A 15,461-nucleotide genomic window follows, 5' to 3' on the forward strand; every position below is an offset into this window, starting at 1 on the left:
TGAGATTAAAGTATGATGAGATAATGGCGCCAGACAGCAGATGGACAGTGTTTCTCTGTGGAAGATACAGCCAAGTAGCTCTTATCTCCAAAGTTTAAGATTGCTGGAACATGCTGCCTCAAAGCTGACAAGGCACCCTTTTCACCAGCTAACCTTGGGTGCTTCCGCCCTGTAGTGGCTTTCCACCTCTAACTGTTCTCAGACTCTTTCCACCCTAAGCTTTGTTTTACTTAACAACTAATCTTGGGCACTTTTGCCCTGTGGCTGCTTTCCACCCTAAGCCCTGTTAACCCATTGGTGCAAGCATAGAGAATTCTTAAACTCATTTCTCACAGAAGAGTGAGGGACACTGACCAGAGCAGGTTAGGGAGGCCTGACAGACCAGCCATGGCTCCTTCCTAGCATGGAGGCTACTTTAGGGGTCCCATTCTGCACTGCTTTGAGTTCTATGGGTACTGGATCTTGGAAAACAGGCAAAAGAGGGAAAGTGAGAAGCAGTGACATAGGTTTGAGGCAGTTATATAAGGTATCTCGTTTTCCCGGAGATGAATGAGAATGAACTTCAAGGATTCTTCCTTTTCTTCTCAAGTTCCACTTATTCCTTCAAAACTCAGAACAAATGGGTTGAAAAACAAGGAAATAGGTGGTTTTAACCATTTCTTCAATCCTTCTTGGGTCCATGTAAAGGTGAAAACTGAAAAACTATTCTGGGGTCCATATGATATTCTGGGAATCTGATTTGGGAGAAAAATGTAACTAGGGTATAAGAATCATATTTGAATTAAACAAATTTAAAGACTGCCTTATTTAATAACATGAGTGAACTAGAAATTTAAAGTAAACAAAGCACGTGTGTCTTTATGGACCACAACTGGGACAAAAAATAAAATGAATAACAATGACACGTGTCCCTCAAATAGATCACAGTGTGGCCAGACTCTCCCCATAGGGCCCAGGCACTGCCATCATCCAAACACCAAGGCCTAGTCCATTCTGCCCTCAGCATTGGCCATTCCCTTCTGCCAAGCTAACATGTTCCCAGGAAATTATTCTGAACTGCTAAACAACAGACAGTAGAATATGATTCTTTATAGTCACAAAGGTATTTAGGGGAGCAGTATCATTGACTCTATGCCCAGTGAATTCTCTTGTTCACTGGAGTTATACTGATGAATAGATCAGCTGTTATTTTAGGGAGAAGTAACCAGGATACCTTTAAGTTCTCACACCCATTTGAAATCGCTTGTCCTCACCCTGCAACCTAGATACTGATACAGCAGCAGAGGGAGATCACAAACAAGCCTCTTCCTGAAATCGTTCTCAGAAAAAAGGCTCAGGACTGCTCCCCACACTCACAGTCTCGGAGAATGTCAGAATTTTAAGACCCACAGAAGCTTCATGGGCCAGCCTCCCTAATTCCGAGGTGGGGAAACAGGTCCAGGCACTGAGGGGCCTGTCCCAGGTCACCAGCTCATCTGTGGCAGAACCGGGGATGAAGCCGGGCCTGTCATGCTATATGTTCTGTCAACACTACCTCAGCGGGAGAAGCCAGAGTGGGTCTTCCATAGCCCACTGATCCCGAGCGTTGGGTTCTGGTTTTAACAGAACAGGTAAGTAAGCTAGGCTGACTTTTTCCAAACTAGAGAAACAAGCTAAGCTAAGTTAGAAACTTATGGACCAGCTTCTTCCCTTCCAAACTCACATGCTTGTTGTCCCCACAGAATTAAGATCAAGACTGAAAGACAACCCCCTGCATGACTGGTCATCCATTCCTTCTTCCTAACGGAAGTGCCCCAGCCCACCCCGCACCGCCATCTGCTCAGTCACACTGAGACTGACTCACTTGTGGAGGAGGCAGCCCCCCTGCCCCCAGGGGACACACAGGCAGCATCTTCTTGATTTTGTCGCTGCTACACTGGCAGGCGGGTGAGGGGTTCTCCATCGTCCAGTTGCCACTTTGGAAGAGTTTCGTGATGGTCTGGGGAACCGGGGCGGTGGTCCACTCCTCTTCCCCCACTGAGCAAGGCATGTCTCTGCAGAGGGAAGACATCAAAGGTAGCATCACCCGAGAGGGCCTGGCCTTTCCTGGTGCCTCAGGAGCACAGATCAATCAATAACAACCACAAACATGCATCTATCCCCTCACCATTTGTGTGATCTCCCCACAGACCTGTGAGCCGCAAACTTCCTTTGCAGTTAAGGATGATGGAACACAAAGAGGCCTGAAATGCTCACCTACCAAACTCCAGTCAGTGCAATCCACCAGCATTTGGTCTCCTGCCCCTGTGTTCACTCAACGAATATTCACTGAGCATCTACGTGCCAGACACTGTTCGGCACATTTGAGAGTCTGGGGTGAACAAGACAAACTCTGCCTGCATGGAGCTTGCATTCCTGTGCAGGAATTTGGCAATAAACAAATGTCACCTAGCCAAAAATAAAGCAAAATAAGAGGGAAACAGGGGGAAATAGGACTACTTCTCCCAAAGAGGGTGATACTTCTCCCAAGGTATACACGATTAGAAAGAGAAGCCAGGAAAAGATTTGGGGAGAAAGAACACTATAAGCAAGGGCAATAGAAAGTGAGAAAATGAGCTTTCCATGTTTGAGGAACAGCAGGAAGGCAGTGTGGCTGGGGCGAGATGAGCTAGGAGGGAGAAAGTGGAAGAGGAGGGGTGGAGGGAGGCAGGTGCCAGATGATCAGGTCAGGGAAGGAGTCTGCATGTTATGCTCAATGTGCTGAAAATCTGGTACAGAATGGAAAGATTCACTTTATGTCTTAAAATGAGTAGAGAATTGGGGTTGGGGAGGGATGGGGAGAGGGTGCTCAGTGCATGAAGAGCTAGGTTGTTTGCAAGCACCCTGGGTGACAAAAGACAAATCCTTTGTGCCTGACTTGAGCTCTGAATCCCTGTGGACCACCAATAAGATGCTTGCCCTCTTGGGTCTTATCTTCTCCACTAGTAAAATAAAAGTACACAATGACATGTTGTAACAAGTCATTTCTAGTATCCTTTCTAGCTTCAAATTCTACAATTTAATGCATAGCCACATTCTTTATGTTATGCTTGAATGTACTAAAAATATCAAAGGAACAGATTTGTGTATTGCTCTCTAGTTCTCTCTAAAGCACTGTGAGTTGATACAAAAGTCAGAGTAAGACACGGTACCTCCTGAAGTTCACACTCTAAAGCCTCAAAAGATGGCTGGCTAAGACAAAGCTCAATGCCACTGGTAGGTGTCCCATTCAAATTTTCCTCAGTTCTACCACTATTTGAAAAACTTAAAATTTGAATTTCAATAAGAGTTGTCAGTACAGAGATATTGCCTTCAGACTGCCTCCAATACACATCAATGGTGTTCTTTATCAAAGCAGTAGCATTTGAATGAGGGTCATGCCTCTTTTGCCTTTCTAGCCTGGAAAACTGAACCCACTTCTACCAGCATTGCACTCTCATTAGCTCCTCACCTCTCCTCACTGTCTTTACTTAGTGATCCCTTGAAGTACCTTTGCCCTCCCCACTAGACACTTAGAGGCTTATGGTCATTCACTGAATTTATTTATACAGTGCCTTATAAAAGGGTTTTGAAGGCACGTCATGAAAAATGTATGTTAAAAGAAGAAAATACGGGAGTCACCTGGGTGGCTCAACTGGTTAAACGTCCGACTTCGGCTCAGGTCATGATCTCAGGTTTGTGAGTTTGAGCCCCACATTGTGCTCTGTGCTGACCGCTCAGAGCATGGAACCTGTTTTGGGATTCTGTGTCTCCCTCCCTCTCTGATTCTCCCCTGCTCATGCTCTGTCTCTCTCAAAAATCAATAAACATTAAAAAAAAAATTTTAACGAAGCAAATATGTATTATTACACAAAGTGAATATGTCATCTTTTCAGGTTGCTAAAGTGAAAAAGCTGGAGGGGCCCCTGGGTGGCTCAGTCGGTTGGGCAACTGACTTCGGCTCAGGTCATGATCTCACGGTTTGTGGGTTCGAGCCCCGCATCTGGCTCTGTGCTGACAGCTCAGAGCCTGGAACCTGCTTCCAATTCTGTGTCTCCCTCTCTCTGTACCTCCCCTGCTCATGCTCTGTCTCTCTCTGACTCTCAAAAAATAAATGTTAATTTAAAAAAAAGTGAAAAAGCTGGTAAGCAGAACCACGAATTATATATAATGGAAAAACCCTTTGCAAAACTGAGGTACAGGAGTTGGTGGAAAGGGGAGAAGGGGAAAGCATTTGACCAGTAAGTATATTATTCTATTAAATTAAATATTAATGTGCTATAGCAATAAGAAAAAGCTATAATGATTCAGTTTGTAAGATGTTAGAACACTCTTCAAATATTTGTTCCTAGATGTTCTGATTGGGTTGGTATATTAGCTTTTTTAAAAAATGATTCGAAGGGCAAATGATGATAGTTACAGTGTAATATGCAACTGATAAATGCAATATTAGAGAGTAAACTAATCACAAGAAGCCAGCCAAGGAGGACCTAAAACGGCATTCAGAGGATTGGCTTTCCTTCCATACGCTGTAGCCAGCATCTTTGGTGAGGGCATTCAAGAGACCCTGGATGCCCACATTCTCAGGAGTGTCATCACTGTGGCTATATGAGAAGCAGCCAGTTCAGTAGTTCATTAGAACTAGGAATTGGAAGGTAAAAAAGTTTCCCAAAGTAAATACTTTATTACACACTTCTGAGTGCTAGATTCTTAACACAAAAATGAATAATAAAACACTATATATATGGCTAGACACTAGCCATATATTTGATGTCAGGATGACAAACAAACACTCCAGAGTGGAGACTGTATAACTACGTACAAAGTTGTGTGTATGTATGTACATATATATGTACACATATATAACACACACATATACAATACACATTTGCATATGTATTTTTTAGTGTTTATTTATTTTTGAGAGAAAGAGAGAGCACAAAACTGGGGAGGGGCAGAGAGGGAGGGAGACAAAGAATCCAAAGCAGGCTACAGCCTCTGAGCTGTCAGTACAGAGGCAGACGCCGGGCTTAACTCATGAACCGTGAGATCATGACCTGAGCCAAAGTCAGACTCTTAACCGACTGAGCCAACCAGGCGCCCCTGCATATGTATTTTTTAAGCTTATTTATTTTACTTATTTATTTAGAAAGAGAGCACGAGCAGGGGAGGGGCAGAGAGAGAAGGAGAGAGAGAGAGAATCCCAAGCAGGCTCTGCACTGACAGGCTCCCCACTGACAGGCTCCCCACTGTCAGTGCAGAACCTGATGCAGGGCTCAAACTCACTAGCCCACAAGATCATGACCTGTGCTGAAACCGAGTCAGTCACCACGCAGGTGCTGCTACCCTTACATGCATTTTACTTATTTCTATTTTTTTAGGTATATTTATTTGAGAGAGAGAGAGAGAGAGAGAGGGAGGGAGAGAACGAGTGGGGGAGGGGCAAAGAAAGAGGGAGAGAGCATCACAAGCAGGATCTGTGCTGTCAGTGAGGAGCCTAATGCAGGGCTTAAGCTCATGAACCATGAGATCATGACCTGAGCTGAGATCAAGAGTCAGATGCTCAACCGACTGAGCCACCCAGGCACTCCTACATATGTATTTTTTTTAACATTTATTTATTTTTGAGAGACAGAGAGAGACAGAGCATGAGCAGGGGAGGGAGAGAGAAAGAAAGGGAGACACAGAATCCAAAGCAGGCTCCAGGCTCTGAGCTGTTTGTTAGCACAGAGCCCGATGTGGGGCTCGAACTCACGAACCCTGAGATCATGACCTGAGCTGAAGTCAGATGCTCAACCGACTGAGCCACCCAGGCACCCCATACATATGTATTTTAATGTGAAGTAAAGAAACTATTAAGAATCAGTGTTTCAAAAGTACTCTCACAAAGTTATTAGGGATTAGTATTTCAAAAGTACTTTCACAATTATTCATTAGGCATTGACAACCAGGATTTTCTACAAAGGTCAGGGAGATTTTACTGGCTGAATATTTGCATAGACAAGTAAAAAGTATAAACAATAATGGGCACAGATTATAAACACAAAATAAACTCATGCTCTACAGCCATGAGCAATACAAGGTGAGCCTAGAAAAGAAAAAATAAAGTAAACCTGAGCTATCACACATACATACACATATACACACATACACATACTATACCATATATACTATATATACGTATACACACACACAATGCTATACACACACACACGTATATATAAACTAGCACAATGTACATATACTACACTATATGTGTATACACTATTGTATATACACTATGTGCTTTTAAGTATATATATATATATATATATATATATATATATATATATACTATATGTGTATATATATATAGTACAACTTATTTTTTCAACAAAGGGGAGGGGCGGTGGGAGAGGAAGACAGAGAATTTTAAGCAGGCTCCACTCCCAGCACAGAGCCAGATGTGGGGCTCAATCTCACCACTGTGAGATCATGACCTGAGCTAAAATCAAGAGTCAGAAGCTTAACCAACTGAGCCACCCAGGAGCACCTAGTATACCTTTTTTTTTTTTTAATATATATACCTTTTTTTTTAAGCTTCTCTTGTTTTTATATCATTGACATATTCTCACCCATCTAAATATCTATAAATCCTATAGGAATAAAGAAAATTTCTACCTAACTAGATTAAGAAATTCCTTTATCCTTCTGTTTGAAGTACTGGATTATTTGTTATAAGTAAGGGGTATTTTTGTCTAAAGAACAAATACTAGCTAGTATCTACAACTTAACAGTTTAAAAATACAAGAATTCTATTGTGGAGAAAACAAAGAATTAACTTTCTAGAGGTACAAAGCTTTGATAGTGTATATAAATACTTTGAATCAACTACAAATTTAACCTACCTATAAACTTCCAAATACATTTATAACTTAATCATAGATTTTAGAAGGGCAGATTATTTTCTTAAAATACATATAACTGTTGCTAGCAACAACAGTAATATAAAGAGGAGAAAAGTTCAAATATGACAACAGAGGGCTATTATTTCAGGTTGAATTCGCTGCTGTTCTTTGCATCCAATATTAGTTTGTGCAGGGGCTTTGGGACACCTGATAAAATCCACATTCTTGAGTCCACCTCCCCTTGGCCCTCAGCACAGTAAACACCTGGGTCTGTCTGGGCTCTCTTCTGTCCCTGGGCGCAGAAGGGAAGCACATACCTGACAAATGTGTACTGTTCGTTGTACATCCAGGGCTGAAGCTCCAGGCTGGGGTACTTGCCAAAGGGTGGCACGATCAAGCTGAACACCAGGGCAATGCAGACAAACACAGCTGGCAGGACAATCTATAACCAGGGGGTAGAGGGGAAAGGAAATTGCAAAACAAGGGCAAGTGTTAGAAAGAAGGGCACAGGGCAAGCCCCTAAGAGTCCAGCTAGCTTCCCAAACCAGCCAACATGCAAATGAGCAGTACAGGGCCCATAGCAGAGCTCTACCAAGGCACTCATGGCAGGTTAGAAGCAGCAGATCCTGAGAACTAAACCTCTTCCCTCCAGGCATTTCTGGAAGCTGGCAGCACAAGGCCAGAGGCTATGGCCACCTGGCAGAAGCCCCAAGCTAAAAACTTCAGAGGAAACAGTAGTCATATGTCAGGGTGACTCAGAACATAGGGTCCTGTCCTCTGCCCTCTGAAGACCAAAGACCACACTGGACCAGGAGCCCAGCTCAGCTCTGAGAAAGGCTGAGAGAAAAGCCCTGGACCAGGAGTCCAAAGACCTGAAACCTGGTTCTGTCTCTACTCTTAGCGTATCCATGTGAAGTCCCTTCCCACTGTGGCCTCATGTGCTCACTTGTAATCTGCAGACCAAGACTAAATGACCCAGTAAGATCCCACTCTGAAAGGGAAAAAGCAGCCACTGTCACCATATAATGGCCTCAAAATGCGTCAAGACCTAAATCCTTCTTTATGGGAAAATACATGACAATGATCTAGTTATTGTTACAGCCCTAAGTAGTAGTATCATCATCACCAATCAATGAACAAGGTAGTTGAACTCAGAGAGACTAAGTAACGTGCTCAAGGTCACATAGCCAATAAGTAGCAGAACCAGAATTCAAATTCAGGTCTGTATCTCCAAACTCATACTCTTCTCTATTATCCACATAGTCTATAGGGAAGAATCTCTTAGTTTTATACTTCTTGATTTTATACTTCTTGGTTTTATAGAGTGGGATAATTACATCCCTTCTGAGGAAGCAACTTAGCATTGCCAACACTCACATGCAGGCAATAGTGTAGTGAGTCTTCTCAGTCTGTTTGCCCATTTTTTTTCTTTCCTCTGTGGCTACCTTTTTGTCAATTTGCAGTTAAAAATCAATTTAGATAAAAATCATGTTTCCAAGAAGTGCATATATCAAGTAAATCTGGATGTATCATTTCTCAAGTTATGAAAACTGAATTTGCCCAGACACACACACACAGCACTACTCAATGTCAGGCCCCATTCTAAGCAGTTACTCCTTTTTTTTTTTTAATTTAAATCCAAGTTAGTTAACATATAGTGTAATAATGATTTCAGGAATAGAATTTAGTGATTCATCACTTATATATAACACCCAGTGCTCATCCCAACCAGTGTCTTCCTTACTGTCCCTTGCCCATTTAGCCCATCCCCCCACCCAACACCCCACCAGCAACCCTCAGTTTGTTCTCTGTATTTAGGAGTCTCTTATGGTTTATCTCCCTGTTTTTATATTATTTTTGCTTCCCTTCCCTTATGTTCATCTGTTTTGTATCTTAAATTCCACATGAGTGAAGTCATGTATTTGTCTTTCTCTGACTGACTTACTTTGCTTAGCATAATATACTCTAGTTCCATCCACATTGTTGCAAATGGCAAGATTTCATTCTTTTTGATCACCAAGTAATATATCATGTGTATAGATACATATACCACATCTTCTTTATCCAGTCGATATGGACTGATGTTATCCAGTCAATATGACTGATGTCATCAGTCGATGGACATTTGGGCTCTTTTCATACTTTGGTTATTGTTGACAGTGCTGCTATAAATATTGGGATGCATGTGCCCCTTTGAAACAGCACCCCTGTATCCTTTGGATAAATACCTTGTAGTGCAATTGCTGGGTTGTAATTTTTCAAGGAACCACCATACTGTTTTCCAGAGTGGCTGCACCAGTTTGCATTCCCACCAGCAGCGCAAAAGAGATCGTCTTTTTCTGCATCCTCACTAACATTTGTTGTTGCCTGAGTTGCTAATGTTAGCAATTCTGACAGGTATGAGGTGGTATCTCATTGTGGTTTTGATTTGTATTTCCCTGATGATGAGTGATGTTGAGCATCTTTTCATGTGTCTCTTAGCCATCTGGATGTCTTCTTTGGAAAAGTGTCTATGTCTTTTGCCCATTTCTTCACTGGATTATTTGTGTTTGGGGCATTGGGTTTGATAAGTTCTTTATAGATTTTGATACTAACCTTTTATTTGCTATGTCATTTGTAAATATCTCCTCATTCCATCAATTGCCTTTTAGTTTTGCTGATTGTTTCCTTTTTCTGTGAAGAAGCTTTTTATCTAGTTTTATTTCCTTTTTCTGTGAAGAAACTAGTTAATTTTTGCTTTTGTTTCCTTGCCTCTGGAGACATGTCAAGTAAGAAGTTGCTGTGGCCAAAGTCAAAGGGGTTGTTGCCTGTTTTCTCCTCTAGAATTTTGATGGCTTCCTGTCTTATGTTTAGGTCTTTCATCCATTTTGAGGTTTTGTTTTGTTTGGTTTGGTTTTGGTTTTGTTTTGTTTTTGTATGGTGGAAGAAAGTGGTCCAGGTTCTTTCTTCTGCTGTCCAGTTTTCCCAACACCATTTGCTGAAGAGACTTTTTTCCATTGGATATTATTTCCAGTTTTGTCAAAGATTAGTTGTCCATACATTTGTGCATCCATTTCTGGGTTCTCTATTGTGTTCCATTGATCTGTGTGTCTGTTTTTCTGAAAGTACCATATTGTCTTGAGGATTACAGCTTTATAATACAGCATGAAGTCCAGAATTGTGATGCCTCCAGCTTTGGTTTTCTTTTTCAGGATTGCTTTGGCTATTCAGGGTCTTTTCTGGTTCCATACAAATTTTAGGATTGTTTGTTCTATCTCTGTGAAGAATGCTGGTGTTATTTTGATAGGGTTAGCATTGAATATGTAGATTGCTTTGGGTAGTATTGACATTTTAACAATATTTGTTCTTCCAATCCATGAGCATGGAATGTTTTTTCCATTTTTTGTGTGTGTGTCTTCTTTCATTTCTTTTATAAGCTTTCTATAGTTTTAAGTGTATAGATTTTTCACCTCTTTGGTTCGGTTTATTCCTAGGTATTTTATGGGTTTTGGTGCAATTGTAAATGGGATCAATTCCTTGATTTCTCTTTCTGCTGCATTATTAGTGTATAAAAACGCAACCAATTTCTGTACATTGATTTTATATCCTGCGTCTTTGCTGAATTCATGGATCAGTTCTAGCAGTTTTTTAGTGGAGTCTTTTGGGTTTTCCACATACAGTATCATGTCATCCAAGCAGTTATTCATTTTAATGCTTAGAACAACCCTGTGTCGTAGGTACATTGTCTTCATTCTAAAGATGACAAGATGGAGGCACAGCAAAGTAACTTGCCCGCAGACGCATGAGCGGCAAGAAACAGAACTGGTATTGAAATACATAGAGTCTGGCCCCAGCATCCTCTCTTAACCATGACCTTCTCCTGCTTCCTCTGGTCAGGGAGCCAGAGCCCATCCATGAATCCAGAGTCCCCAGAGCAAAGAATCCCTTCCGACTCCGACTTCCTCTGGTAGTCAGCAGCCTCTTCCACAGAAGGGCCACAAACTGCTGCTGTGTGAGTTTCCAGCCCTTCACCTGGCAAGACCCTTTGCTGTCCATCCCACTGAGCAGGTCTGTCTCTCTGGATTCTGCAAGAAGCCAGCACCGAAGGTCATCTGTTATCTTAGGCAATTTTGACATCAACTTGCTCTTCTTTTTCAGGCTTTTTCAGCAAGACTCCATATTAGTAAGATAAAGATGGCCAATACGACAGAAAACTGGATGACAGTAATAAAGTGAGACCTCAAAAATGAAAATGATATGGCCTACGAAATTATGAAAAGATGCTGAATTCAGAAGAAATCAGAGAAATGTAAATTATTTCTCACATATAAATTAAACAAATTATAAAGATGCTGCAGAAACAATTACAGTTAAGTAAAACTAAAACAAATTAAAAAGTAAATTAATTACTCAGCTAGTAGGTATCTATGACAACTTGTATAGGTGAAAAGAAATACACTAGAGAGCACTGGATAATGGGTCTTCAATGAAAGAGGAACTTCACACACAAAAATATATGTCGCAAACTAAGTGCACAAATGTTTTAAGCTAGCAAGTGTCTCAATTTATGCAAAGCAAAAAGCCAGCATATTTAAGTAGCAAAAGTTCCAGAACTACTTCTCCCATAACACTCTCCCCACTCCAGGTGGGAGGCACAAGGATTACTCAAAGCAATGGACTTGTAAAACCTATTTTAAGAAATAATTACATTTATTAATGAGAAGTTAAACTTAAAGAAAGCCAATTAACATAAGATATCTAAACACGGATATAATAATATATATTAAACTCATACATTCATATATTTTAGTAATAAAAAATTTAAATAGAAACAACTTTGAAGAAATTCATACCATATTTAATACCGAGTTGCTCACAAATCTTTCCAGTTACTAGGCTAGTAGCAAAGAGGCTGACACAGAAATATTGAGACATGCTGACAAGCTGAAAAAGCATCCAGTCTGACATTTTCCTTCTCCATAGCATTAAATTTAATGCTCAACACACAACAGGTGCTTAACAAATATTCACTGATATGAGTATAAAACTTTTAAAAAACACTGAATGAAAATCGAAGTTATTTTTTACTTCTAATTTACTTTTATAAATAATAATAAAGAAAAGAAACACATAAACATTGGTAGTAATTTGCCTTGTTGGAAAAGAAACAACAGACCCAAAATGGAGTTATCTGCACCCATAACACCAAACCAAGACTTCGTTGTAGTTTTAACCTTTCCCAGAAATGGGATCTTAAACAGTCAATCTGAAATTTCCTGATCAGCAATAGTAAGGTAATCTGCATAAGATCCCTGCCATTCCTCTCCCTCCAAAAGATGACCTGGCCTGAAACAATCCTTTCTTTTTTTTTTTGCTAATAACCTCCTTACCCCACCCACTTTCTGCCTATAAAATGATACTATTTTGTACACCACTTCCAACCACCTATTTACTTGAAGAGATGCTGCCCAATTCATGAATTGTTGAATAAAGCCAATTACATCTTCACATCTTCAAACTATAAACTTGAATTTTTGTTCCTTAATATCCTTTACTATATTTTTTTCCCTCCAATACATAATCCTGTATCATGCACACACAAAAAGGGCTGTAAGGTATCTCCACACTAAATAACTATAGTTTAAATTACAGGAACTCAAAGGTGACAACAAAAATAGCACATACTATTTCAAACTGTAATGAAGGAAAAGTAGTCTATACCACCATCTAGTGGCCGTGGAATATAGCACTCAGGTACTTAGCCACATATGTCACCAAAATACAAGCATCTAAAGTTTACACTGGATCCAGCTCTCCTGCTGGATCTTCTGCTTCCTTCTGCAGATCTGGACCTTTGGACAAAACCACACAGGAACACCATTTGTTATGTAAGGTGTAAAATGCATCTTCATACTCATCAGACCAAATGGACAGTATAAAAAAGTGGTCAGAAAAAACCCATACACTACAATTAAAGGTACAAATTTATAAGACAATTTGGCACTCTTTAGTAAAGATGAATATGTACATATCTTACAACCTAACAATTCCATTCCTTCATATATACTCTAATGCAGTGGTTCCTAACCTCTGGTACACAGTGTCTATGGAAGAATGCAGAGGTTCTGGTAACTTGGGTGGCAAAAAATTACATTTTTATTGTGTTAAAAAAAAAAAAAAAAAACAGATCTCAAAATGGCATCACTTAGGTTAAGGCACCAAGTCACTAAACCAGGGGTTAATACCTAATCTAACTGCAGAATCAACCTTCCCCCGAAATGTAATCTTAACTTGTAAGTCAGGAATTTTTTTTCTTTTGTTTTTTTTAAGCTTATTTATTTTGGGAGATACAGAGACAGCATGAGTGGGAGAGAGGCAGAGGGAGAGGGAGAGGTTAAGAATCCTATACAGGCTCCACACTGCCAGCTCAAAGTGGAACTCAGGAACCATGAGATTAAGACCTGAGCTGAAACCAAGAGTCTGACGCTTAACAACTGACTGAGCCACCCAGGCACCCCAGTCAGGAATTTTCTAATAAGTGCCACTGAGTCTGTCACACGCCCCGCCATCCCCTAAAGGAAGATGAGATAATCTGCATGATAAAAACCCCTGTTCTTCCCCCACCCCAACCAGGGAAAATGGTCCTGCTTTAAACAATCCTTTCTTTTCCTTTGGTTATAACTTTCTTGCCCCACCCTCCTTCCTATCAGCAATTTCCATTTTGTACAACTCCTCGGAATATCTACTTGCTGGAGTGAGATGTTGCCCAATTCATTAATTGTTTAATAAAGGCAATTGGATCTTCAAAATTTACTCTCTTGAATTTTGTGTTTTTTTAAAAAATGTTTAGGGGCGCCTGGGTGGCGCAGTCGGTTAAGCGTCCGACTTCAGCCAGGTCACGATCTCGCGGTCCGTGAGTTCGAGCCCCGCGTCAGGCTCTGGGCTGATGGCTCGGAGCCTGGAGCCTGTTTCCGATTCTGTGTCTCCCTCTCTCTCTGCCCCTCCCCCGTTCATGCTCTGTCTCTCTCTGTCCCAAAAATAAATAAACGTTGAAAAAAAAATTAAGAAATAAAAAATGTTTATGTATTTATTTTGAGAGAGAGAGAGAGCGCACAGGCAGGAAGGGGCAGAGAGAGAGAATCCCAGGTAGGCTCTGCACTGTCAGAGCAGAGCCCAATAGCGGGACTCGATCTCAGGAACTATGAGATCATGACCTGAGCCCAAATCAAGAGTCAGATGCTCAACTAAGCCACCCAGGTGCCCCTAAATTTTGTTTTTTAACAATTGTCACCAACTTCTAACTGAAAATAAGTATTCCCTTTATGTATGAATGTAGGCAACAAATCACAGTATTATTAATGGGACCTGTGATTTTGTGACCAATAAATATCATAGATATTGTCAAATTCCATTTAGAGGTGTTGTAAAAATATAAAAATTTTTTTATGCTTATCACTACTTAAATTATGATAGTCTTTAAATCTGACAATAGATCCTGTTACCTTAATAAAGAAGTATGTCAGGACACCTGGGTAGCTTAGTCAGTTAAGTGTCTGACTCTTGATTTCACCTCAGGTCATGATCTCACAGTTCATGAGATCAAGCCCCCACATCAGGCTCTGCACGGAGTATGAAGCCTGCTTAAGATTCTCTCATTCTCTCTCTCTCTCTCTCTCACTGTCTCTCTGCACTTTTTGTGCAGGTGCACTCTCTCTCTTTCTCCCTCTCAAAATAATTTTTTTTAAAGAAAATCTTTAAAGAAATTCTTTAGAGATAAAGAAATTCTTTAAAGAAATTCTTTATCAAGAATTTACTTTCAGGGGCACCTGACTGGTTCAGTTGGAAGATCATGCAACTCTTGATTTCAGGGTTGTGAGTTTGGGCCCCATGCTGGGTGTAGAGATTACTTAAATAAATAAACTTAAAAAAAAAAAAGAATTTGGTTTCATATTTTGATCATTCCGCCTCAATCTGTTTTCTCTGTAAACCTATGTATTTGCTAAGTATGTAAAACATTATAATTGTATCAGGGAGCAAGAACCCTTCAAGAGCTCTTCTAAGCTGAACTAAGAATTAAATTAATATGAGACAGATTAACAGGAGAAAATCAAATTTAAGCATATGTATGAGTGATGAGGGAGTGTGGGGCAAGCTGAGGGCAAAGTGCAGGCTAATAGCACTCGCCACCGCCTCCCCCCCAACCCCGCCCCACACCCAAGGTAGGACAATGTGTGATATTCCTTGGACACTCCAGGATACCCCAAAACTGGAAAAGACAAAAAAAAAATGGTTTAATTGATAAGACTCTCCACAAGTTTACCAGAAAAAGGCAATCCCATCAATGGCCAGTAGAAACTCCCTTTGCTTTGGGAAAAACAACCTTAGTTTGACAATAGCTAGGCCTCCAGTAAGTCTTTAGCGTCTGATAGTCTCTTTGGAAACAAACTCCCTCTTGACTTTACCTCCCCCGACTCCATAAAGCAGTCACTGTCCACACTAGCAGTGCAGCTCTTCCTGCCCATGGGTCCTGTCCCCATGCTTTAATAACAAAATCACCTTTTTGCACCAAAGATGTCTTCAAGAATTCTTTCTTGGCTG

General features: G+C 40.7%; 1 protein-coding gene across 1 annotated transcript in view; it reads right to left on the reverse strand.

Moving 5' to 3' along the window:
* The window catches only part of LOC121034339 (uncharacterized), a 19,854-nt gene continuing 4,393 nt past the window's right edge, over window positions 1-15,461 (reverse strand). Inside the window, exons 3-5 of the mRNA XM_040481172.1 lie at window positions 7,202-7,326; window positions 1,844-2,033; window positions 1-734 (exon numbers count right to left, since the gene is read on the reverse strand). Coding sequence (XP_040337106.1) covers window positions 585-734; window positions 1,844-2,033; window positions 7,202-7,326 — 465 coding nt within the window. The 3' untranslated portion in view covers window positions 1-584. The remainder of the gene's footprint in view (window positions 735-1,843; window positions 2,034-7,201; window positions 7,327-15,461) is intronic.

Source organism: Herpailurus yagouaroundi, unplaced genomic scaffold (assembly GCF_014898765.1).
Source record: "Herpailurus yagouaroundi ecotype Mexico unplaced genomic scaffold, PumYag 160, whole genome shotgun sequence".
NCBI lineage: Eukaryota > Metazoa > Chordata > Mammalia > Carnivora > Felidae > Herpailurus > Herpailurus yagouaroundi.